We start from the raw sequence: 24934 nt of genomic DNA on the forward strand, positions 1-24934 counted from the left end.
TGCTCGCTCGGGCAGTGCACAAACCTTGCCCTCTCTGCAGGCCAAGTGAGAGCAATTTTGGAAAAGATTCTTTGGCCAGCATTAGCATCGTGACACTGCAAAAGCAGAGGATGCATGTGGCCATGTGTCCCTGCCCCATCCATACTATTGGGAAATGTTGGCTTGGGCAGCGTGGTCTTGTATCCACAAGGTGTACACAGTCAAAAAGTTCTGACTGAAATGCAGACCACAGCTTGGCTTGGCATATAGGGTGGGGGCGCCTATTCAGACCCATATGTATCTGTCAGATCGCTGAGGCTGGAGTGTATGATGTCAGGTTTAAGAACACTGATGGTCAAACAGAAAAATGCCCTCAGCAAGAAAAATCTGATATAATTTATGTAATTCCTCTGTATGGATGGTGCCTGAAAGATTAAAAAAAAGTAAAAGCACAAACGTTACAGGCCAGAAGACCTTTAAATTGGGGGAGGGGGAAGGGAAGGATGGAAAACAGAGCAAGAATATAGTGGAGGAAGGAATGCAGCACAAGAGCAAGGAGACTGTTGCAGTTGTGTTTGGCTGGGAGCTTGTTGGTTTTATGGTTATTTTTTGATTGGTCTGTGTTTAAACTGTAGCGTGAGCCACAAGAAAAGTGTTGGATGGGTGAGGACTGAAGGCAATTACTGATGGGAGAACTAGGGTTTTTTGAAAGGTCTGGGATGCAAGGGAGGCTGGTACAGAGGTGTGGAAACATGAGGAGGAAGCTTGAGGGTGGCAGGAGGCGTTCGCAGGATATAGCACATCAGGGACGAAGTAGGAGCCAAAGAAGCAGTGGGGAGTAGGTACAGAAATGAAAGGGAATGCCGCCGGCCCCTCTGGGCAGCAACACGAGAAATACACTCCCAACGCTGAGGCACTTCTCCCAGAAGCCCCAGGCCCTTTACTAAGCCATTTTCCTCGCAGCCTCCGGCGGGCTCTAACGGCCACTCCTGTGGCCACTTGCTGGAAGGGAACCACCAGCTGCCCGCCCCAGGCCCTCACCTCACCCGCCTGGGGGGCTGCCATGAGAGGATTCGCTCGTATTTGCGTACGCAGTTACGTGCGTATCCCCCCTACCCGACCCCACAGGGCAGGAGGGCGCGGGGGCTGGAAGGCCCTGCCCCTCTGTCTGCCTATCGCCCCGCCCGCCCCAGTGAGGAGAGCGGCACCCGCCGCCGCCCGCCCTCACACCTCGAGGGGGCGCAGCGCCTAACGGCTTGGCACTGCGCGGGCCGGGATAAACCAAAGGCGTTCGGGGGTGGGGGGAGCCCCATTCCCCCCTTCCCATCCGCTGTGAATGAGCTCGCCCGGCTTCGAGCACCGCTGGCCGTGCCTGCCCGCCACTCGCGTCTGGCGCGAGCGCGAAGCGTGGAGGGGGGGTGTCGTTCCTCCGCCCCTCGGAAGAGCGCAGGAGCGGTATCTGCGCAGGGGAGCGCCGCGGAGGCCGCTGCCCCCCACCCGCGGGACTCGGAATCGTCTCTACCAAGCGGAGCCGTAGGGTCGGGGGAAGGGCGATGCCACGGGTTACCCTGGCGGGGGGGGGCAGGGGGAAATCGCAGCAGCCTCCGCAGTTAGGGAGAGGAGTGGTGTCTTCCGAAGCGGTGGGCAGAACCATTGGGAGTCGGGGGGGGGGGGGGAGGCAGACCCACGAAGGCGTTCGAGGGGGATCTCTGGCGCTGGGCGGGAGGAGGCGGGAAGTAAGTGAAGTGCTGAGCTGGGGAGGAGGCAAGAGAGAGCGGCTCGTTGGTCTAGGGGTATGATTCTCGCTTCGGGTGCGAGAGGTCCCGGGTTCAAATCCCGGACGAGCCCGCTGGGAGAGGGGGTGCGGAAGCAGCCCCCCTTTTGCGGCCGCGGTGCCCCCCGCCGCGTTTTTGTGCTTCGGCGCCTCGGGCCCGCCCGCGGCGGGAGGGTTGGCTCGGGGAAAGGAGCCAGTGCCGGGGGAGCGGCAGGCTCCGCGGTGCCCCGGCGGCACGGCCGTGGTTTGCGGAGGCAGAGCGACCGTGGGGGACGCAGGTGGGCCCTCGGGGAGGAGGCGCCCCGAAGCCCCGTCTCGCGGGGAGTGCGGAGAGGTGAGGGGGAAGGCCGGGGGCTACCGAGGGGTAGCGGCGCCCAGTGCGAGGTGGAGAGGGGGCGCAAGACAGGAGGGATGACCCCTTCCTCGTGAGTTACTGCCGCTTATTCCTGGCGCTGAAAAGGAACGTGTCTCATCGGAAGCTCTCTCCGTGCCCCTTCGCAGTGTGTGGGAGCCGCCGGTGTCTGCCGGAGGAGCGCAACGGAGGACACCGAGTCGCATCGCTGGTGCTGGGTAACGAGCGAGGCGTGAGGGAGGAAAACAAAAATAAAAGAAGACAAAAAGTGGGCTCGTCCGGGATTTGAACCCGGGACCTCTCGCACCCTAAGCGAGAATCATACCCCTAGACCAACGAGCCGCCATGAGGAACACTTTCTCTCCCCTCCAGAGGAACGCTCGAGCGCTGCCGCCCGGCCCGGCCCCGCCAACCCGGCTCCGGCCCCCCCGGCGCCCGCCCGCAGCCGGGGGCGGTGCAGGCCTCGGGCTGCGCCGTCGGCTGGAGCCGGCACGAGCTGCAGGTCGTTTCTCGGGCCCGAACGCTCTCTTCTACTGCAGCCGTGCGCACGAGCTCGTAAGAGGAGCCGAAATCGGAAGCCCCGCGAAAACAGCGTTACATAAACGTGAGGTGGCAAACGGGCTCCGTGTGACAGCCGACTGTTTGCAGGCGGGTGCCAGCCTGTGACCTGACTCGTCGCAGCAGCCCGGCTGCCGTGGAGGCCGAGGTTTCCCCCCTGCCGCACTCAGCCTGGGGGGCCGGGAGCCCTGCGGCTCACCTCAGCCCGCGTCTGCCCGGGCAGGGGCTGTGTGGCAGTACGTTGCGCCCGTAACAGGCTGCCCCGAGGGGTGGCTGTGCCAGCTGGGCACCCACCCCTCACGGCCGCCCAAACGCCTGCCGCAGCCCACTGAGGAGCGGTCGGGCCTTGCGGGGACTGTTCTTCTGCAGCGGCCTTGTTGGGACAGCTCAAACAAACCTTGGGTGCGCAGCCTGTCCCACTTTTTTGTGGTGCTCCCTATTACTGATGAGGCACGCGCGCGCCGTTACTGCGCCTGCTGTTCTCTGGGTTTCTTCCAATGGCTGTGGCAACCTTATCTACCCTTATGTGCAAAATGTGCTTAATATCGGTCTAGCCATTAACCGCAGCAGTCAAACCACAAACCCCAACCAAAAGAAAGGCTCACGGTTCATTTCCAGAATTTAAAACTGTATTACAGCCAAGCAGTGGTGACATTACTTTCCTACTTTACAGGTGATGATTTTATGCAGACCTGTTTAAATATCAGAGTCTTCTTACAAGAAACACTGATGCTGGTCAGGCTACACTGATGCTGGTCAGGCCAGTGCTACCGTGGTTCTTGTCTCCATACAGTAATAGTCGCTAAACTAATTTTGCCTATATTCCAAGAAACTGGGGGGGAAGGTGGGAGGGAGAGACAGGAAAAATAATTGCTTTCATTTTATGGGCTTTTTTATATATGAAGGTTATCAAGAATACTTGTGGCTCAAGTTGTTCCGTGGCATCAGTTCAGCACCGGAATAGCTCATCATTAGCATCCTTTTCCATTGTAAGTTTTCCTCAGAACACTTCTCCTTGTGTAGTGGGTGATCCAAGACATTCTTCTTAATTGAATTACAGAAAAATAATTATCAAACTCTTCCAAGTACTGTATGCAATTACTGTGCTGCTGCCAGCTCTGAGTTTTGAAAGAACCACTGCATTTCTATTTAACCAGAGTAAACATAAATGTAGCACTATCTGCCAGTCACAATTTCTCCCAACTTGCAGAGGAAAAAGTAATGTAATAGACACCCAATACTTTCTTTTACAAATAGAGCTTGTTTTTTCTTTCTCTCTCATGTTCTTCTCTTACTGATTCAAAATGAGCGTGCTGGGTGGGGTGTTTTTTTCAGGAATGCATATCTCTGCACACTAAACAGTGTCTACTGTACAATTCCTCTGGGAGGTACAGAGATGCAGGCTAAACAGAAAACAATCAAAACCATTAAAAATGTAAAATCAGTTGGAATATATTTGCTTCTCCTCCTAGAAGATGTTACCCTTATTTTGTTTGACATCATAATGCTGCTTGCTCTCTCTGGCAAGCTACTAGAGAGCTCTCCAAAACAGTAGGATAAGAGAGGTCTGAATTTCTAACATAAACAGCAGCCATGAAAAAATTTATTTAACCTCCTCCCCAGTGACACACACTTTTTTAGGTCTTCCTTTTGTGACAAGCGGAAACAAAAAAGACAGAAAAGCATTTTTCTTTCTCCTGTGGGACTGAATGCTGATTTTACTGCATGTGTTAGAAACCAATTAGGCAACTTGACAGCAGCCTGCTGGGAGGCTGCTGTGGTCTCTCTTGCCCCACTGTCTGAGCAGTCCTGCTCTGGCACTGCAGTTTGTCTGACCTTATAGGGAATGGGTGCAGTGTGAAGAAAAGTAACTCCCCACCTCTCCATTTGCAGACAGAAGAAATGAGTTTGTTGCCAAGCTGAATTACTTCAAGTGAGCTGAATTACTAAGAAGTTTGATTAATACCAGTATTATCACTATAAAGAGTGTAGAATTGCATAGCTAGAGGGAAAAAGGATGGCAGCAGCAATGCCTTTATTTGGGTTAGCTTATCAGGGAGTTGTGTGCTGAGATGAGTTAAGGAACTGTGTAGAGATGAGTTAAGGAATTGTGTAGCACCGCTTATAGGCGCTGCATTTAACAGCTCACTCGGAGAAGTGTTCCCAGTTCTTTTTGTCATAACCTTAATAGTAACATGTCATAGCATACAAATGCAATATATGTTTCTCAGGACAAATTAAGTTGTTCCAGCACCCTGCTTCCTCTCTGGAAATAGCACAAGACAATAATTTGATCATTACTGTCTGGATAAAAAATGGTCTACAGTAAGCAAACCAGATACTCTCCCAAATGTTTCCAGGGAAAGGAAGAGCTCTGAGGGAGTATTGAGGCAAAAGGGCTTGGGATGAAAGGCTTATCACTGCGTATCAGTTTCTGCTCCGTTTGGAAGGTGGGGATATTGATCAGTTGGCTTAAGACTCGCTTACAAGGGAAGTCAGAGAGACTAAAATGATGCGGCAACCAAACAAGGTGATAATTCCCTGTGATACAAAGAGTTGCCTGTGTTGATTTTTGTTCCCAACTGCTGCCCTGAATTTCTGGTAGCCTGGGTTTCTAGGAAACATGTACAACAGTTAGCTGAGGAACATGCTCCAGAGCTTCCCCCTAGGGCATAAATAATGAATGCATACGCCATTACATTTTAAATCCCATGAGAACTGTAACCTGGTGTCTTGCATCATAGCTGGAAGAAAAAAAAACCTGCCTGTGTTTTTACAGGGGCTTGCTTCGTCATGGCCCTCCTCAACATGGCACACAGTAGCAGGGCTTTCCTGTGGCCTCTTTCATCTGCAGATGTGATTAGGTGGCCAGAGAGTGGCAGAGAAACTGGTGGCACATGCTTCTGGGAGAGGACCAGCATTCGTGGAGCACTGGGCAGGAGTGAACTGAGGACACTGCAGGCCTCTGAAGTATCATGGATGCAGTGAGCAATAACCTTGTGATATGACTAAGCTTGTGCAACTTCTTTAAAATACATAGCTTAGCAAAAGAAGAAACTCATACAAAGATTATCCAAAAAGAGAGGGAGTGAAGCAAGGAGATAAAGAAGGGAGGGTGAAAGCCTGGTCTCGGGGGGTCCATAACAGCAGGGAGCCCAGTCAGTAAGCTGGGGGAAATTCCAAGCAGGTATTTTAAGGTGAAAGGCAAAGGCGGTTATGTGCTTGGCATAGCGTAAGAGCTTCTGAAGGAGCCTGTACTCACAAGCAACACATGCCAGAACAGGCTTTCCGAGTTCACAGGGAAGAACAAGAAGGATCTTGGTGAACGCAGGGGGAACCCACCCTTGGCCATGCTCACAGCCTGCAGCAGCACTCTCCCGCCTCCCTGGCAGCTTGGGACAAGCACTCGGGATGTGCATTGTGATGTGCATCCAGAGGAACTTGCTTCCCAATGCCTGCGCAGAGGCTGGAACACTAAATGAGTATTGCGGTCTGCTCCCGCTGTCGTTTCTCTTTGGAAAACTAGGCCTAGTAGTGCACAGCAAGAGAATCACATCGTTGAGAGTGTCTTGAGACACAGCGCTGTGCTGTGATCAGACTGAATTCTGCTGTGGTCCTCGCAGGCCGCAACAGCAACAGACCCACTGCTCTTGTGTAGATCTTGACTAGCAAACACATAACTCCCTTTGCGTGGCTGTCAGTTATTTCCAGGATGTTTTAACGTCAGGTAGGAAGATCGTTGGCCTCCCTCCGGAGGTGCTCAGGTAAGCTTTCCGCGCAGAAGGTTAGCTCTCGGGCAGCACCAGAGCCCGAGGCAAAGGCATTTGGCGCTGGGCTGCCTTGGGCTCCCTCGCTGCGTCTGTACGGAGGCAGGGCAGCGGGGGCGCAGGGCAGCAAGGGCGCGGTACCGGAGAGGTGAAGGCAGGCGGGCGGCAGCGCGGGCAGGCTGCGGCCGTAGGCGCGGCGGCGCGGCAGCACCGGCCGGTCCTGCTGCCGGCAGAGGCCGAAGCATCTGTCAGCGGCGAGACACGGCGTTCCCAGGCTTCCCCTCTGCCAGCACGGCTGGCGATGGGGATGCTGCTGCCGCCGCCGCCGCCGCGCTCGTGTCCCCAGGTGCCCCGGACTTCACTGAACCGGGGGCAGCTCCGGCCGGCCGGCCGCCCGCCTGCCCCGCGCCGCGGCCGCGGTGACACGCCCACAAGAGCGGCCGCCGGGAGGTGCGGGGGAGGAACCTAGTAACGTTCTCGGCTCGGGGGGCGGGTCAGTGCGTTCCCTGCCCGGATAGGACCCCTGGACTTGACGGGTGGCTCCCCTAGCCAATCCTCGGGGAGGAGCGGGGCAGGGCCGGGGCGGGGGTGAGGGGGACGCAGGAGGTGTGAGCGAGTGACAGCGGCGGGGCCCTATCCCGACGAGGGAAGGGGGCTGCGGAACGCAGGGGGGCGGGCCCGCGGCCGGGGGCGGACAATGGGGGCGCGGGGTGGTGGCGGTAGGAAGATGGCAGCGGCCGGAGGCACCGCGGGGCGCTCGGCGGCCGCCGCTCCCGCGCGGCTCCCCTGCTCGGCGTGGCTGCTGGCCGCCGCCGCCCTGATCGCCGGTGAGCGAGCGAGCGAGCGAGCGCGGGCCGGCCGGCCGCCGCCGTTTGCCCCCGCGGGGCTGCGCTCGTAGCCGGGGCGGATCTCGATGCGGCGGGGGGAGCTGCCCGAGCCGAGCCGACCCGAGGCGCGGCAGGCGGCGGCGGGCTGGGCTGGGCTCGTCGGCCTGGGTCGGGCCCGGCGGGGGCCGCCGGCGCCGATCGGGGCTGGGGAGAGAGGGGCCGGGCCCTCGGGGGTGAGGCGGGCGCAGGCGGGGCGGCCCTTCCCCGGCCCGTACCGCGCCCCTGGCGGAGGGTGCCGCCCGGGGCGGGTGAGGGCTGCCGGGGCGGCGACCCGCGCCCCGCGTCCAGCCGGTTCGTCCCTTTAAGTGCCGCTGCCGGTCGTCGTCGCCGGGTTACCGGGACGGAGGGCGATGTCGCGGGCGGGGTACGGCTTTGCTGTTCCCTGCCCACCCGCTTCAGAATCGGCCCCCTCCGCCTCAGCTGGCGGGGCTCGGACCGGCGTCGCGGCTGCGTTGCCCGCGGGCCGAACGGCGGCCTGCCTGGGGCTGAGCCCCGCCGCCCACCCTGCGCGTCCCGGGGCGCCGGCGTGGCCAGGGCCCGGTGGTGCCGCGGGGGGCAGGGGCGCGATGCGTGGCGGCCCCGTAGCAGCACCTGCCAGTTTTTTCTCGGTTGGTTATTAAGTCAGAGGACGCGACTCGCCTTTGTTGAGGAAAGGCACGGCGCGGCGTGGAGGTGACCGGCACATGGGGATGCTGGAGTTGTGGTGGATGACTTGGAAAACACCTTTGATTTGGTCAGTGGTGAAGTATTTGGGTGGAGGAGTAATTACATCAGCCAAAATGAAGTGCTTATGACTCGTGTAGGTGGAGAGTAGGTACAAGGCTGTGGAGTGGTAGAAATGGCAAGGGTAATGCTTAACTTTGCTGTGGCTTATATTCTTACAGGGCGAAGAGTTCTACGTTTCACATAGCCTTCTGAAATGAAAAGATCGTACGCATTTCCCAAGGTAGCTCAGTGTGTGTAGATCCTAGGCGTGAACAGTGATGGTATGGCACCTGAAGATATTTTTGGTTGGCAATACTTGCTTAGTGGGTAAAACTTTGCAAAGTATTTCAGTAAGAATCATCAAAGAAGCCTGATGCCTTCTCAGTTCATATGTCTGGAAAACTGTGTAACACTAAGGCCATCTGGAAAGAGGTTTAATAAGGAACTGTGCCGAGTGGTATGAAACTTAAAACTTCTTATTTCCAAATAGCATTGTTTGGATTGGTTTAAGATTACTGCACTTTGCAATAGACATAAGTAGAGATTGCTAAGCTTGCTGTGTATCTTCAGAGACAGCCTTAATATTTAGAATTAAGTAGGTAGATATGATATATACATAGCTTACAGTAAAACTAAGTTCTCTGAAAATAAATATGGAGACAAGAGAAGAAGGAAGCATATTTTCCCTGACCACAACAAAAGGTACAACTACAGTAATGCTATGGGTAGCTGGCAATAGTACATCATTCTACAAAGTCTGAGGTATGTAACCAAATATAGTATCTTGAAACCAAGCAAAGCTACAAGATATGCTTTTGGAAGAGACCCCTCCCTAGGGTAGAAACTATCTAAAAAGTGAGATTGCAATTTAAAGGAATAAATGGGTGTTAAAATCACGATCTTATCTGTGTTGAACTGTGTTTCTGTTCCCATCCCTACAACTCTTGATGTTTTTCTAACTCCATAAGTTATTCCCACGTTGGCTTCTTCTCTCTGTGCTTATACTGCACATCCTTAATCCTCCTGTCTGCTTTGAAAAGACCTTTTATTTTTTTGTCCATGTGTGGAGTTGGCACAAGGTTTACATCTTTGTGTGGAAATAAGCGACCAGAGTGCAGGCTCTTCACCTCTTTTGCATATGCAAAGTAGCTTGGTGATTGGTAGGGAAAAGATGACCTTCTCTACAGTTTGGGGTTGTAAGGAGTCCAGTGTAATAAATACTCTGCTTTTTGGCTTGCATGTGTTGTTCCGGTTCCTGCTGTTTTTCAAGGACCCTCTTTCCATTCCCTTTCCTCGTGCTGGATTTTCATCTAGTGAGAGCTTCAGAAATAAAAAACTGCCAAGCAAAAGGGCAAGGGCAGAAGTGGCATTTTCAGAGGGCTGTTGCCGCTCAGTTGCTCGGATGTGATGTGTGGCTGGGTAACGTGCTGCATGGCTTAGCTGCTGTGGCTTGTGGCTCCTCTTCTGCCTCTTCATATGCTTGATGGCAGACCTGTTTCCTGTGGCCAATAACCTGCAGTGAGACAGCAGTATTACTTAGGGGACCGTGTTGTACAGGCCTGGTTTAACATCACAGTCTGCTTTGCCAAGCCAAGCAGGTCACTGTTGCTTCACAGCTGAGTACAGATAAGGGGGTTTAAGCTTATTTTCTTGTGTGCACCTGCATGCGTGCATTAGAAGTTCATCTTGCTTGTTTACGCTCAGTCATCTGAAAACCCGGTTGCTTCATTTACTTGTAAGAATGAAGGATCATTGTCAAATGTACTGTTTGTGATCCTGTGGACATTTGTGGCATAAGTAGTTAATCTAGGTATAATCTCTTGTATGGGTGGGTGAGCCTTGAGCAACTAGTCAAGAGTATCAAGAAAATGGATTATTTTGCAATCCTGAATTGTAAACCATGTAAGTATCACTTAAAGTGATATCGTGTCAGTGTTTAACGTGAGGGTGGTGCCTGATTGCTTCTGAAAGTCTCAAAGAATGTCTAGACATTACTGGAAAGAATGTTACTGATATTTCTACTATTCTTTTTGATGCCAACAAAGCCTGATCTTTTTTTTTTTTTTCTTTCTCCCACTACCCCTTTTATACACACTCGCATACATGTGCATAAATGCACATACACACAGGTCAGTAACAACCAGAGGAGTATTGAGGTGTTAAATAGCTCAAGTGCCTATTTCTGCTTTGAGCTCACCTGCACATTTCAGTTGCTGCTTGAAATGTTTTGTGAAAATAACAGTGTAAGTCATGGTTACAATGCTCATTTCATGTTTGTGCCAGGTTTAGTCAGAGTTGCTGTATTCACCCCGTCAGAAGCTGTTAGTTCTTTTAAGCTGAGCCCACTGATGCTGCAGGTAGGAAGACTTCCTTGCCTGCAGTGCTAAGCGGGTTCTGCAAAGGGAAAAGGTGATAAGGTGGATAAACTCTTCTCTCTGCTGATTGGATTGATGGTGGGACTGCTGTGCAGGTCACCTCGCTTGCAGCAGCAAGAAGTTCTTGAATATGTTGAAAAGACTGGCTTAATATTTTGGTGATAAAATGCAGTTTAGTGCCACCTTGTAAAATGGCTAGGTTCTTCATGACCCCCACCACCCAACAGACCTCTACCTCTATGTAAATAACGATGCGCATGGCTCTTCTGCTTGTTATCTGAATTGTGGTTGATGGCGTTAAGCAGCAATTCCACTGTCAGTCTGTGGACTTAGCTTATGCTGACTGATAATAGCAGATGGTGAATGTCCTGTGTACCGTACAGGGTACCTTCAGTCTAGATGGAAGACCAAAGCAATGAGGCCTAGTTTTACAAGGCAGATGTCTTACACTGTTTGACTTGAAAGGTTTTAATCTGAATAGTTTCTAAAGAATTATTATTTTGCTAGAGAGGTGCTATATAGGTCATCATGAAGTCGTCTACCTAAAGCTTATTATTAGCACCCGTAGTGGGAGTTCTTTGAGTGTGATGTGTGATGTGGTTTGATTATGTATGGCATACATGGCTCTTTCTACCATCTACATGTAATTAACTGATAAATTAACGGAGTCTCGTATGCAAAAAAAAAAAAAAAAAGCTGTTGAATGCTAACTCAGGACATCCTAGGAATACATCAGAAAGCTGGAAGGCCTGGGTATGAAAACATTTACATCCTTACGGTTTGTGTCTTTTTTTTTTTTGGTGTGGTTTATTTATCTTCATTACTTTGCTGATCTGGGTTAGTGTGACCCTGCGTGTAGTGATTAGCACAATGGAGAGGATGCTAATGTCTCGTGTAAGAGGAAGCTGTGGTGGGAGAGGGCAACAAGTTCTGAACTGGCTTTGCTGCTGGTGAAGGGGCTTGGGGAACTCTTAACTTCAGTGATTTGCTCTTATCTCAAAACAGCAGTTACTTAGAAGAGCAAGTGTTTACTCAGACTAGGGTTTAGCAGTAAGCTGTACCCATAGCACAAATGCTATGGGTATGCATCTTGAGGCAGGGGCAACATCAGTGTTGTTTGCCCTCTGAGCTGGTTGAAAAATGACCCTTGGGCCAGGTGATTTCCCCTAGTTCCACTGATTTTTACTTTTTTTCCCCCATCTCTTTTAACTTTAAAGTAGCAGGATCATTCTGTTTTGTGTCCTGAATAAGCCTTTTTTTTTTTTTTTTAATTGAAGATGTTTATATCAAGTAACTGTATTGGTACATTTTTTAGCTGGGATAGAGTTAATTTTCTTCATAGTAGATTGTATGGTGCTATGTTCTGGATTTGTGATGAAAACAGCCTTGATAACACACCAATGTTTTACATTGGTTACTTGTTTTATATTGACTTACACAGAGTCAAGGCTTTTTCTGCTTCTCACCTTGCCCCACCAGTGAGTAGGCTGGGGGTGCAGAAGGAGTTGGGAGGGGACACAGCTGGGACAGCTGACCCCAACCAACCAAAGGGATATCCCAGACCACAGGATGTCATGCTCAGCAATAAAAGCTGGGGAGGAAGAAGGGGGGGGGGGGGCATTCAGAGTGATGGTATTTGTCTTCCCAAGTCACTGTTACACCTGATGGAGCCCTGCTTTCCTGGGGATGGCTGAACACTTGCCTGCTGATGGGAAGCAGTGAATGGAAGCTTTTGCTTTACCTATTAAGCTGTCTTTATCAAACCCATGAGTTTTCTCACTTTTACCCTTCCAATTCTCTCCACCACCCCGCTGGGAGGAGTGAGTCAGTGGCTGGGTTGCGGCTGAGCTGCCCACTGGTGTTAGTCCACAGCCCTTGTATATTGTTTCCTTTTGCTACTGTGCCTTTCAGCTCCTGCATTTTTATTTAGCTGTTGAGTTGGCACTTTCCAGTGGGTGCTGCTGATAGGTTTTGGCTTAAAGTGCATAAAGAAAACAGGAAGGCTGGTTGTTCTCATGAACTCTCTTACCTCCAACCCTGCAGAAAAAGATGCTTTGCGGTACATTTGCTGGTGCTTTACACATATGATGTTAAGGGGCATTAAGGGAGCTTGCCCTAAAACATTGGTTGCACCCTACCTTCAGTGTTTAAAATCACATTGAAGTTCTGATCCTTAAGGAGGGGTTAAACTCTGGGCAGTGCAGCAATTGTGTGGGTGGTGGCTGGTGGCACTTTCCTAAGTACTTTCACTTCACCAGGTGGAGGTAAATCAGGGCAGGTGAACTCCAGGTGGGCAAAATGGCCAGCGCCAGAGGTGTTTATCTTCAGTTGGCTGCTAGCCATCTGTTATGCTTTTCAGTAACTTGTTTTTGTAATGTGTGCAAGTGAAAGATGGTGAACAAGGATCCCTCTTGGTAATAAATTCTATAAAGCCGTATGTGCAGCAGGATTTTTAAAATCTTGACGGGTTACTATGTCTTAAAGTTTTCTAATAGAGGTCTTACAGGATTGCGTGACTCTTTCAGTGGGGAAGGTGTTGAGATGATGACTGCGTGCAGATGCTGCATACCCTGCTGCTTGACAAAGTCAGCATAGGCATGGATGAAGGTGCTGCTCTAGTCAAAGGGATAGCTGTAGAAGTGACCTCATATGTGTAAACTGGGGAAGTGATGTAGAGTGTGCTACAAGGGAGACCATAAACACTTCACAAAAGAGAAGCATTCCTAGGAAGAACCAGCTGAAGCAGCTCTTACTCAGTGCTTCCTAACCATGCTCAGCTGTTGTACAAATACAGTGTACAGTGGACTGAGTTAGGGTGTTGATCTGGTTTTAAAAGAAAACAACGGGAAAAGGGCTGTTCTGAACGTGGATTAGTTCCTGGTCGGATTCATCACGTTATAAGCGTGCATGGGAGCTATTTAAATTGGCACCACAACTGACAAATTCTTGTGAAACAATGCTTTGAAATACATAGCATGGGCTTTTTCTTTTGGTTTTGTGGTTGCGCTACTGCAAGTTATAGCTAGTTATGAGTTTGCTCAGCAAGTAAGTTAGCAAGTTTGGTTAGCAAGTAAGTGTAAGATTGCTGTGAGTGAGGTGCCAGAGCTGGCTACAGGCATTCAGCAGTCAGTGGAACAGTAAGGGATCTGGTTCTCAGAGTGCTTCAGATTTGCTTGAACTGCTGAAAGTAAGTCCCTAGTCATACCAGAGCACATTGGCTGTGTGACTGAGTACCCTGTTAGCTGAGGAGGGTAATCACTTGGATGACTTAATTTCAGTTGTCTCTATCTCCTTGCTCTGTTAAGTGATAGGATTTTATTTAACAGGTTTTAATCGGGTCCCTCCTTATGCAGGAAAAATCCCTGTGCTCAGCTTTCAGGCTGGTGGAAATACCAATACTTGGCAAGAGATGGACATGATGCTGAGTCAGGAATGATGACTGGTGGGAGTGACTGGAACTGAAATGCTACTAATACCTTGGATGGTTCAAAGTGCGTCTTCTGCAAATGTTTCTTGGTGCATATAGATTTGTTGTCACTGAGTTGGTTGCAACTTTGTGGATTGATTATTGTAAAAGGGGGAAAAAAGGGCAGATTCTTATGTGTTTTTGATATGGAGCTTTTTGCACTGTGTTTCCTCGTGAAATTTGCCTATCCACATCCTAAATTGTACTGCCTAGTTTGTTTCGGAAATTGGTAGTTCCATGCTGCTAATGCTAGATTTTGTCAAAAAGGTGCTGCACGCCATCAGCAGTTGGCAATATGACTGGTATTTTTAACACAGTTTCACTTGAAATAGTACTAATAACTAGTGCTGATCTAAAGGGAAGCTTTTGTTCTAGCCAGTGACATGTCCATCTCCACTGTCCACACCTTGGGGGTTTTTTTGTTTGTTTTTTTGTTTTGTTCTGTTTGTTTGTTTGGGTTTTTTTTGTCCTTTCTTTAGTAGACATTGTGACAGTTTTAGTGGATTGCTGTAGTAATTCTAGGAAATGTTTGTGATGGTGGGATGCTTTCTTCACTCTTTCTGCCCCATGTTGAACATGTGTACCCAGCTTCTCTCAGTTCTTTAGTTAAGCAAGCTTAATGATATTCTTTTTTGTGGGAGAAACTTGGTGTCTTTCAAGGAGACTCTTCTAAGATGTACTCTTCATCTTCTTGTTCCCTGTAGCCCTTCTTTAATCTTAATTCCCATTTTCTGCAATCTTTCCTTGTGCCCAAGGAGTAATCTGCTGTGTTTGTTGGTGACTGTTTTAGTATTGCAAGATTAGAGGTAGGACAGCTGCCATCAGCTGTTCCAGTTACCCTTTGCACTTTGAATGGGTTTACTTAAGTTGCCCCTTTGGGTTTTTCACTGTTTCTGTTTGACTTTGTCAACAAGAACTGTTTACTTGAATTTGAACACTTGTAAACTTACTTGGTCATGGAAGGAAAACCACTTAAGGTTTGTTGAATGGAAAGGGCTGTTGAATGGAAAAATATGATGTCTGGTTTGGAAAGTACATGAGCTGCTGATTGGTGTCCCAGTCTCCAGCATAGGCAGGGAAGTATTGCTTTGTGATCCCCAAGGAAAAGTTACTAGAACAGGGCTAGATGTTACTGGCCTTGAGACTAAATAAGCATCTGCCCAAACCTGACATATGACTGACTCTGTAATTGGGGCATGAAGCAGAGCAACTATAATGCTTACTTGTTCATGGATCTTGGCACCTTTATAAGCATCTCAATTTTATACTTTCCAGGTTGAGAGAGTGATACACCAGTGAAATGGTTTTCTCGGGATTGAACAAGAAATCTGTGGCCTGGCTGGCAAGGGAGCTCAGACGTTCTTTGCTGTTTCTCATGCTTGTTCCTCGTTTCTAGTTAAAAGCATGGGCTTTGGAAGTAAATCTCAGCATAGGTTCTTCTGCTGCCCCTTGGTAGAACAATGAGCAGCTCTGTGTCATGTGGAGGAGACCACTTGAAAAACTGACTCTGTAGCGTAGGAGCAGAAGGTGCTACCAAAGCTTAGTGACTCTGAAGACTTGTCTTTAAGTTCTGTCAAAGTAGGTGCACAGAGGTATGCAGGGCTAAGATACATGGTTGTTATTGACTGCTTTGACAGCTTTGTCACAGCCTGCTTAAGGCTTCTCAATGAAACTGTTTTCCTTTCACTTGGGGTGACAAGCTGCTATTTTTTTCCCTCATTGTTGAGTCAGGCAGAGCTTAGCTGAATGTGCAAAGAGGCCAAGAGAAAGTGAATGTTGAGTTAGCAGATGCTCTTCTGAGCTTGTCTCTGCTTGGGGGATGAATGTTCCCAGCAGCCAGGCGACAGGAGGTGGTAGGTGTTCATGGGCTAGGTGTCAGCAGCTTTTCTTGCTGTTTCTTAGAGCTGGTAGGGTGCTGCGGGACCGGCTGTGTTACTGAAGACAGGAAGCTGTCTTTCCTTCAGCAGCCTGACTGACTTGATGAGATTGGCAACCTGGGGAGCTGTTGCAGCAGCAGCAGCAAAAAGCTGGTCTGGTGATTGGCATTTGAGAGTGAAACTGAACTCTTCTGTCCTCCTTTGAGGCAGGAGAATTTAGTTTTAGTTGCTTTGAATCTTAGATGTCAAGATCGGTTGGTGTGACTTTGTCTAGTCATCATTTCTGTAGCTGATATTGCTTTGTGTCATATATGAATGTATGGGGTGTAGACATCAAGGTTTTTGGGGGGGGGGGGCTGCAGGGACAGTCTCCGTGAGGAGAGGCTGGGCCTGCCTCATGCCTGACACATCAAGTTCCAGCGAGCTCCACTGAACCCAATGCAGAGCACAGCTGAGCCCCTCAGCCGAGCGGGTGGCACCTCTGCAATAATGTTTAAGAAAGGACAAAGCACCGCAAAGCACCACACAGGCAGTGAGGAGTGAGGGGAGAAAAAAGTGTGAGGAACAACACTGCAAACCCCAAAGCGAGAGAAGGAGGAGGGGAGAAGGTGCTCCAGGCGCTGGGGCAGAGATTCCCCTGCAGCCCCTGGAAATTTTGGGAGAGAGCACACTGGAGCAGATACTCACCTGTGGCCCATGAATGACCCCAGGCTGGAGTCATTCTCCGGAAGGACTGCAAGCTCATGGGAAGAACCCATGCTGGAGCAGGGAAAAGTGTGAGGAGTGAGGAGCTGTTATGGACTGACCACAGCCCTGCATCTCCCCCTGGCTGCCTGGGAGTGAGGGGGAGGTAGAGGAGTTGGGAATGAAGGAGTGAAGTTGAGCTGGGGGGGGAAAAAGAGGTGAGGGAAAGGTATTTTAGTTTTTGTCTTTGTTTCACACCGTCCAAATCTATTTTAATTGGCTATAAAGTAAATCAATTTTCCCCAAGTCAAGTCCATTTTGCCTGAGATGGTAACTGGTAAGTGATCTCCCTGTCCTTATCTCTACCCATGAGCATTTTCATCTTATTTTCTCCTCCTGTCCTGTCTGGGAAGGGATAGTGAGAGAGCAGCGGGGTGAGCATCTGGCATCTAGCCAAGGCCAACCCACCACAATGACATGCAAGAACATGTATGTAGAAATATATATGTATGTATGCATTTTTATATCTATATACCTAATGAGACTTCAGACCAGATAACACCATGATGGATTTCTGGTGCGGAGATGGTCAGACAGTCTGTTTTTTGTTACGCTGGCATATGTGGCTCCTTAATACTTGTGTGTTGTCCTTACAAAATACAGCATGGTTTGCTCCTGTGAGTGGAATGGCTGGCATGGATTTCACTTCCATGTTAAGGCTGAATGATGTCAATTAATTCTTTGTGTGGAAATTCGATCCAGCGTCTGGATGCTTTAACCGATCTTGTGGAGTTTCAGAGGAAAGGTTTGGGCATGTCTACTCCTGTCTATTAAGACATGAAAGCTAGGATTCCTCTGCCAGGTGTTTTATCTACAGTGAAGAAATGATGGCCTATGGGGACATAAGTGCCTATAATTGCAGTAGGGGACTATAACTTTGTGCTCGTTTTCTGAAATGTTTTGTGGGGGTCTTGCTGCTGTTGTTTCATGCTGATTGTACAGGGAGACTGTGTTTTGTGGGAGAAAGAACTAAATGTCATGCAACTGTAGTTGAGAGTGATGTTAACAGTAGACTTTGATGTTTCACAACACACTTGCCATTAAGTAAGAGTATTTCTTAGTGAAAGCAAAGAGTATTTTTTAATGAAAGCATTGTTTCACAAGAGTGTGGGGTTTTTGTGACTTACGACCTCTAGTCATTAGAAAATCCCTTGTCCTCCTTTCTGATGAAACTTCCGACCTGCTGGGGAAACCATATTGAACATACCGATACACTGACTTTTCTGTCGTTTTATTGACACCTTTAAATGTGAACTGCTCAGACTCTGTTGTATTAATGCATTTCTTTCCATTTTCCTGATCTGCGGCTCTGTCATCAACCTGTTACCTGTAACAGCCTGTCTGAATCTTTTCATCTTTCTTTCATCAGACTTTTTGATTATTTCCTGATCTTTCATCCATAAGAGACTTTATTTATAAATTGTATAAACATCTGTATTACCAGGTGTCTTTAAGATAAATGAAGCAAGTTGCTTGTCTTAATTAATAACCTGATGACTAGCCATTTCAAGAGGAAGGGAGTGTAACACTTTTCCTAGTGTAGGATGGGAACTGTAGCAGCTGTAAGCACCCAGTATTTAGTGATCTGATAAAAGTTTCCACTTAGGCTGTGTTTGTGCTTGTAAAAATAAGATGCCTGTGATTACAGTGTTAGCTGCTTGCATTCTTGGTTTGTTAGGACTCCTAGTCATCAAGCTGAGCTGGATCCAGGGGAATCGAGTTTATTTTGGTGTGTTCATAGCCTTAATTAGCAGAACTTTTCCATTGGATCCAAGATCTCAGTGGAGACTATGATCTACAAAGAAATTTTAATTAGCTGTGTGTTAATTAGTGTAAACCTTCAGTGCAAGGAAGGATTTCCTTGTGATGTGCTACCAAACCAAATTTTCAACCTTTGCCTAGTAGAGTGGGGGCCATATTTCTGTATACAAAAATGTAGAATAAAAACAATTCTTGCCCAAAAGATTTTTTTCTTTTTTTTTTTAACCATTCTGAAACAAGCATAAGCAACCAGGGGATACAAATAAAAGTAGGAAAAAAACCACTTCGCCTTTGGTAGGCATTCATCTCCAAGCACTGGCAGCTTAGGCACTGTTGGATTTATACAGATGCTGTTACCAAATGTTTTGGAGGCACTTAAGAAGGCTTGAAAGAAGTGAAATAAGTTTGCAGTTTTTGAGCAGATCCTCCCAAGTGTGAGGGACAGTGTTTAGGAGAAGGCACTACAATGTGGATTTGAAAAGTCTGATGAGATCAATGCTATGACATGGTTGGGGGCAAGAGTCTCTTAATACCGAAACAGGGATGAGTGCTTGGATGCTTGGTGTCATTTAAATGACTGTGGCATGCATAGGTGAATCTCTATAACCCCATGTAACCTTGTTGTGTCAGCTCATGACCTTGTAACGTGTTTCTGGGGAGTGGACCATAATTTTTATATTATTGTGTTTAATCGAGGATATAGCACTGAATGTAAAAGCAGTTAGTGGTAGCGGACAAGGGGAAGTATCCAGACTTTGACCTGTAAGATAGCCAGTCATATAGGCTGTGTCTGCTGTGTAGATTAATTTGCCAGCACGTGTGACTTGGTGAGTCTCAGCTGACCTGGCCAAAGGTGTCCCGAAGAGGACACCTGTGAGGAGGACTCCCATCAGTGTGCTGTAGACAGTGACTGACCATCTTCTTTAAGAGTTTTTTGATCAAGGTGTACCCCATTTCAAAGATACCAGTTAAATTCACTTACCAGTGCCGTGCTGCAGTCTTTCATGTTACTCTGGTGAAAACTGTAAGCTTGACTGCTCTTAATCTGACTGAAAGCTAAATAGTTAACCACAATTTGGTTAACTAATTAGATGCAAACTCTTGTGGTTATGAATGCTTGTCTGCTATCAATTCTGAATGACCTTATCTTCCTATACTTTGCTGCTTGGAAACTGTAAAGGCTTCTTCCACAGGGGTGATTTCACAGCGGTATATTCTTTCCAGTCTGAAGAGTATTAGTGAGGGCACAGTGCCTGGGGGTTGTGAGCTGGGCCAGGGCTGAACTGTCTGAAAACATGTAGCTTTTTCACTAGTTTTGTGTAACCTGGAAGGCATGCTAGTGTTATCACGAAGAAATCAAGAAGCTCTGCATGTTCAGATCTGCTTAAGCTACTGGAGAGCTATACCTTCAGAGTTAGGAAGGTCTTGTTCATTAGCAGCAAGTAAGTTAAAACAGTATTAAGTCAACAAAGTTGATTAGGTGGCAATGCTGTATAATGAATAATGCTTGCTTTGGGCATGCGTATGTTGAGTACTACATCTTCTATAGTCAATTCATGGAAGAGAGCGGTGATCTTGCATATGCGATGTCTTCCTCTTCTTGATGTCACCCTTGGAGCAGTTTGGTTACCAGGAACTGCGACACTTACTGGTCTGTTACTGACCATCTGTCCAGAGCAAAAAGGATATCTCGGTAATGAAGGCCAAGATACAAAATGGAGTTTTTAGACCAGTGTCAGCTAATCGGGTGGCTAGAAACTCCGAAGAGTTCAAAGTCAAAGATGCTGTACAGATTATGAGTTGGAGAGACATGTGGCAGGTCCATGGTGATAAATGGATTTGTGGAGGGCTCTGGGGGAAGAAATGAGCTCTGTTTTAGTCCCATTTATCGTGAGCTGACAACTTAGCATTGACAAAGATGTCAGACTGAGACTGTTCTTTGAACGTAAGGAGACAGATCCCGAGCAGGGACACAGATCTGAGTAGTCAGTGCAGTGATGGGAGCTGAACTTGTTTTGCAGATGGGATCCCTGAGACAAGATACTGAGGAAAGAAAGACATAAGAACAGAGAGGGCATTGATGAAGAATGAAGATCCATGATGGGAACAATGAGAAAACATTAGTAAGTAAGAGTAGTAAGATTAGTAAGTTAGTAAAAGTATGAGTGTCGTGTCCTATTTCAAGAATAGGAGGATTGTCTGAGAAGGAAGATGAGGAATGCAGTCTTTTCATTGAAGAGTGGGGGCTGAAAATTTAGCTGGTGAGAGTTGATGTAATTGGAGTAAAATTGCTCCAACAACACTAGAGATGAAAAAGAAATGGCCGAAGAGGCACAGGTGGGTTTTTTCCAACGATTTTGATGGTAGGTGAGAAAAATAAACACCTTTCTGCTGAAAAGAATTAAAGCAATTGAAGGCTAGAAGAGATATTCAGAGGGAAATATTGGGGCTATGGGCAGCTGGACAGGGTGATGGGATCAAGGAGGTTCTATGGGAGAAGAGCAAATGTTTACCTTTGACCTATGTACTGTGCAGACCTTCCCTTTCTAAAGCTCTCTGTCTCCTGTGATAAATTTTTTCCTCTTGAGAGGAACTAAGGCTGAGTAAGCTTGGGGAATGGAGCAGTGTGTGTGTGTGACTGGAATATGACTCAAAATTCAACTTTCTGCAACTAAAGTATTTAAATAGATGGAGGAGCTGGAAGAAGGATATAATCCCGGCAGATGTGGAAAGAGAAGAAAAAGAGCTAGAGCTGGAGATGGTTCATGTGGATTTTATCATGGCAGAGGAGGCCACAGAGTTCAAGGTAGTGGGAACTGCCACCATATCAGTGAAAGTATGAGAATAGAGGGCTAAGGGTGAATAAATGTCAAATATTATGGCCTCTTTACCACTTCCAAACAATCACGTTAAGGTTTGAGAAGCTTATGTCTCATGCTGTAAGACAACAGAGGCAGGAGAAATTTTTTTGAAGCAGTGCACACTGAAAGAGCAAATAAAGTGAGGGACTTTTTTTAGGCTGGGGGGAGAGAATAAGCAAAGAAAAACATGAAGTTGAGAGAACAATAGGACTTGCTGGAAATATCTGTACAAGATTGCACAGTTCCTGCCTTCCCAGACTGTAGGGAGAAGTCGGATTTTTTTTTCTCTTGCTTTGCTACAGTTCTCTCACGGGTTGCTGGTGAGTTAGAACAGTGACTTCTTTAGATTAAGCAGATCTGTGCTACCCACTGCCTGTGTGTGGCAAGGAGTTCTCCGTACCATGTACAAGCAGACAATGTCTGTGCAGACTCTTTTCCTCCTACACAAATGCTGAGGGCATCTTGCTTGTTTTATGCCTGAAAGGGTAGCTTATTCTGTGGCTTGGACTCAAAACAATGGATTTTTTTTTTTTTCTTTCTACTCCATTAGCTGGAAAAAAATACATAAAGCACAGCAGTTCTGAGTTCATTTCATTGAATTGCTAGAAGCCTTTGTATGTTCCAAATAAATATTTGGTAATTGATTTACAAAAGAATATTTTTTGGCCCATAGTCAGAGTGCGTACAAGAGAAAGGAAGCTCTGATACAACCTCTTGATGAAAATCCCCCTCCCTTAGGGTGCTGTTTCTCTTTCACTCATTTGAAATGAGAGCAATGATGACAGGGGAATCTGAGGGATCAGGGATAACCTGACGGGACTGAGGAGTTAGTGAATTTGAGAAGTGAACAGTGTGGACTCTGAATGATAAAGTGAATGAGTGGTGGTTTCTTCTGGTTTTGGTTATTATAATTAAACTGGTATGCTTAATTCTCCCACCGCTGCAGTGCTTGCATACTCATTCCGTGTCCCTTGGGCATGTGCTCTGCCTTCCCCTGGCTTGCCATGCTGGTTGGGTGAGAGACAGCGGTTCCTACAAAGCCATGCACATAGTGATTGTTGGGTGTACCCAGATGGCCAGGGTGTTTTCATCTATTTCATTGTTTGGCCATTTAATTGACTGAACTACAGATTCCAGAGCTCGCAGGCAGTCTGTATTGCAGGGCCAGCTGCTGCTACCTGCTGTGTTTGTGGTCCTGTGCCACAGCTGGTCAGCTGGAGTTGCCCAATAGACCCAGTAGTCTTGGGGCGAGAGAGGAAGATGGGAAGTGGCACAGCTCATGTGAGCTTTGTGTTCTTGGGGAACGAGGCTTAAAGCTGCATATGTCAAAGATGGTTACTAAAATTCTCTACGGAGCATAGGCTTTGCTTGATTTTAAGATTCAATAAAATAACCTGGTTTATGGCAAATCTACACCTTAGGATGGTCATATCACTTGAAAGAAGCTTGCTGTCTAACTTTTGAAGGCTGCTGAGCTGGTAGCTCTTGCTGACTAAAAGCATAAACCCCATGATTTAAGGCCTAATGTAGGTGAGTTTCTCTTATTTGGTTTGTTTTGTTTTTTTTTTTAAAACTGTCTTCGACTAGAATCTTTCTCTTCAGCTTGCCTACTTCAAGAGCTGGTTTATTCAAAGCTGAGAAATAAAGCAGCTAAGATACTGAAGAAGCAGGAAGGCTTGCTTTCCTCTTCTAATAAGGGAGGAAAACCCCTGAATTTAAGATATTGTAGCCCAGAAACATAGAATCATGTGATCAGAAGCAGATTACTAGTACCATCTCTATGCTGAAAACCGTGGTTTAATAAAAATCAAAACTTACACTTGAGTTACCAGGGGCACATGTCACATGCACACCCACCCACAGTGATTTTACAAGATTTTTGCTTTCACATGGATGTGACACAAATGCTGAAAGACATTCTTTTGTGATGTCACAAGATCACGCTTTGTGTCGTAACATAAACTTGAATGAACGTACATTCATTCTTGGCTTAAATGTGGATAGGGATAGTGTCTTTGCAGTTTTAAAGGTGCCAGATAAGGAGTATGTTCAACAGGTTTTCTGAATCGCACTGAATTTCACTTTCTGTAGGAAAACTACCAGTACAAGCACAATATTAACCTTGATTACTTTAAATTTGGGGGGTGGTTGTGGTCTACTTGCTGTTTTGACTGTGCGTAAGCCTCATGGTAGAAAAAAATGAAACTACTCTCATGCTTCTGAACTATAGCTGAGTGATTATTTATGAGGTCTTGCACATGAAGACCCTGAAGCATGCCAGAGAGCAGAAGCAGATGGTGTAGCTGGGAGCCAGAGAGGTTTACTCCTCAGCTTTCTGGAGGTGAGCTTTTGTTCTACCTGGAACATCTAACTGGAGATGGGAAACAAGATGTGAGCCAGAGAGGAAACTGAGTAATAGCTGGGTCCAAGATGTTAGTTCCTCCAATGGGGCTTATTTATTACAGTGTCTGCTGGCAGCTAGTAGGAAAGAGTTTTAAACTCATCCTTTTCACCATAGAATTGACTTCCACAAACTGTTGTACAGGAAACATCTGTGGATGGAAAATGTCCTGTAACAGATAATACTAGGAAAGAGAAGTGAACTGGCCTGCTCTATACTTGTTTGTATTGCAGGTATAATGCAATGTCTGTGCACACACTTGTTGTAGGAGTTGTTGATGTCTCTTCTCTTTTCCCCTTACAGGCAATGTGATATGAATGAACATTTACCACTTCAATTTCCTGATTCTTGAAACAGCACTGATGCCACCTGTTCTCCTTCTTTCTTCTCTTTACCTTTCCCATACAGTCAAAGTATCAGCAGTAGAGGTCAACACACCGGAGGAGATATTTGTGGAGAATGGGACAGACGCAAAGCTTCCATGCACATTTACCTCTGTGGAAGTGATCAGCAGCGCAGCATCTGTTTCTTGGAGTTTTCAACCAGAGGGAGCCGCAACTCGTATCTCAGTAAGGAATGGCTGTAGGTGAACAAACCTGGGACGGGAGGCTGTGATTAAGTGTACAGAGGTCTTCTAAGTTGGTTCTGAGGAACAAGCAAATATGGATTGGAGCCTCCTTCCATGTCTCTTGTCTCCATCACTGTGATTTCAAGGGGGCTTCTTTAGAGTTGTTTAAAAGTACTGCCATATGCTAGATCTCTGCAAAGACTGGAGTTTGCAGTGGCTGTAAAATATACTAGTACTTTGTTAGTCAGAGGAGAGGGGTGTTGGTGTGGTAGCAGTATGTATGAAGTAGATGAGCGTCTAGGAATCTTCTAAGTTCTGTATCCTCTTGCACTTGAAATGAGCTGTGGAGCTGTGCACTGAATGGTAGCGGTCACAGAATTTGAATTACCGCTATTACAGTGTTACGTTGTGTGTTGTGTATGTTGCTTATTTCCTGTTTGTGTACTGTATAGCCTCTATTTGAAAGTGTTTAAAATAAGACCAGTCTCCCTAGTTTCAGAAGAGAATTGAATCGCTCAAATCAGTAAGCAGTTAAATCCTTATATTTTAGTTACCTGACAAGTAAAAAATCAGACTACCAAGCAACTTAGGCTAATAATAATTGCCATCACTCATTTCCTGTATGTTGAGCCCAAGTGTGCTCAGATACTTTGGGTGTGAACCTTCAAAGAAGTGGCTTAGGGAGGCTGTTAGCTGTCTTCTTCCTCTGTCGTGTAAGCTGTACGCATCTGAGTCTGAGCTCTCTGACGCTTCTTCTTCTCTCTTATTCCCTGCCTTGAGTGAGAATTCAGAGGAAGCAGAACAAGAGACTCTGGGGCAGCAGGAAAGATGTGGGGACAGCACGTTGCTCAGCCTGTTA

The 24934-nt window shown here is 47.5% G+C and overlaps 1 protein-coding gene and 2 non-coding genes across 5 annotated transcripts in view; 2 read left to right on the forward strand and 1 right to left on the reverse strand.

Moving 5' to 3' along the window:
* The first annotated feature begins 1755 nt into the window (after positions 1-1755).
* TRNAP-CGG (transfer RNA proline (anticodon CGG)) lies at positions 1756-1827 on the forward strand. Its single transcript has one exon. It is a non-coding gene; the product is annotated as a tRNA-Pro (tRNA).
* A 548-nt stretch (positions 1828-2375) lies between these two features.
* On the reverse strand, positions 2376-2447 carry TRNAP-AGG (transfer RNA proline (anticodon AGG)). The gene has a single exon. It is a non-coding gene; the product is annotated as a tRNA-Pro (tRNA).
* A 4667-nt stretch (positions 2448-7114) lies between these two features.
* The window catches only part of MPZL1 (myelin protein zero like 1), a 40214-nt gene continuing 22394 nt past the window's right edge, over positions 7115-24934 (forward strand). For 2 of the 3 annotated variants that reach the window (XM_052794070.1, XM_052794073.1), the window contains exons 1-2: positions 7115-7257; positions 23916-24076. In XM_052794070.1, the coding sequence (XP_052650030.1) occupies positions 7128-7257; positions 23916-24076 (291 nt within the window). In that variant the 5' untranslated portion in view covers positions 7115-7127. Of the gene's footprint in view, positions 7258-23810; positions 24077-24934 lie in introns of all 3 variants that reach the window. The other variant, XM_052794072.1, reaches the window with a different exon arrangement.

The sequence above is a fragment of the Harpia harpyja genome, chromosome 8 (assembly GCF_026419915.1).
Source record: "Harpia harpyja isolate bHarHar1 chromosome 8, bHarHar1 primary haplotype, whole genome shotgun sequence".
Taxonomy (NCBI): domain Eukaryota; kingdom Metazoa; phylum Chordata; class Aves; order Accipitriformes; family Accipitridae; genus Harpia; species Harpia harpyja.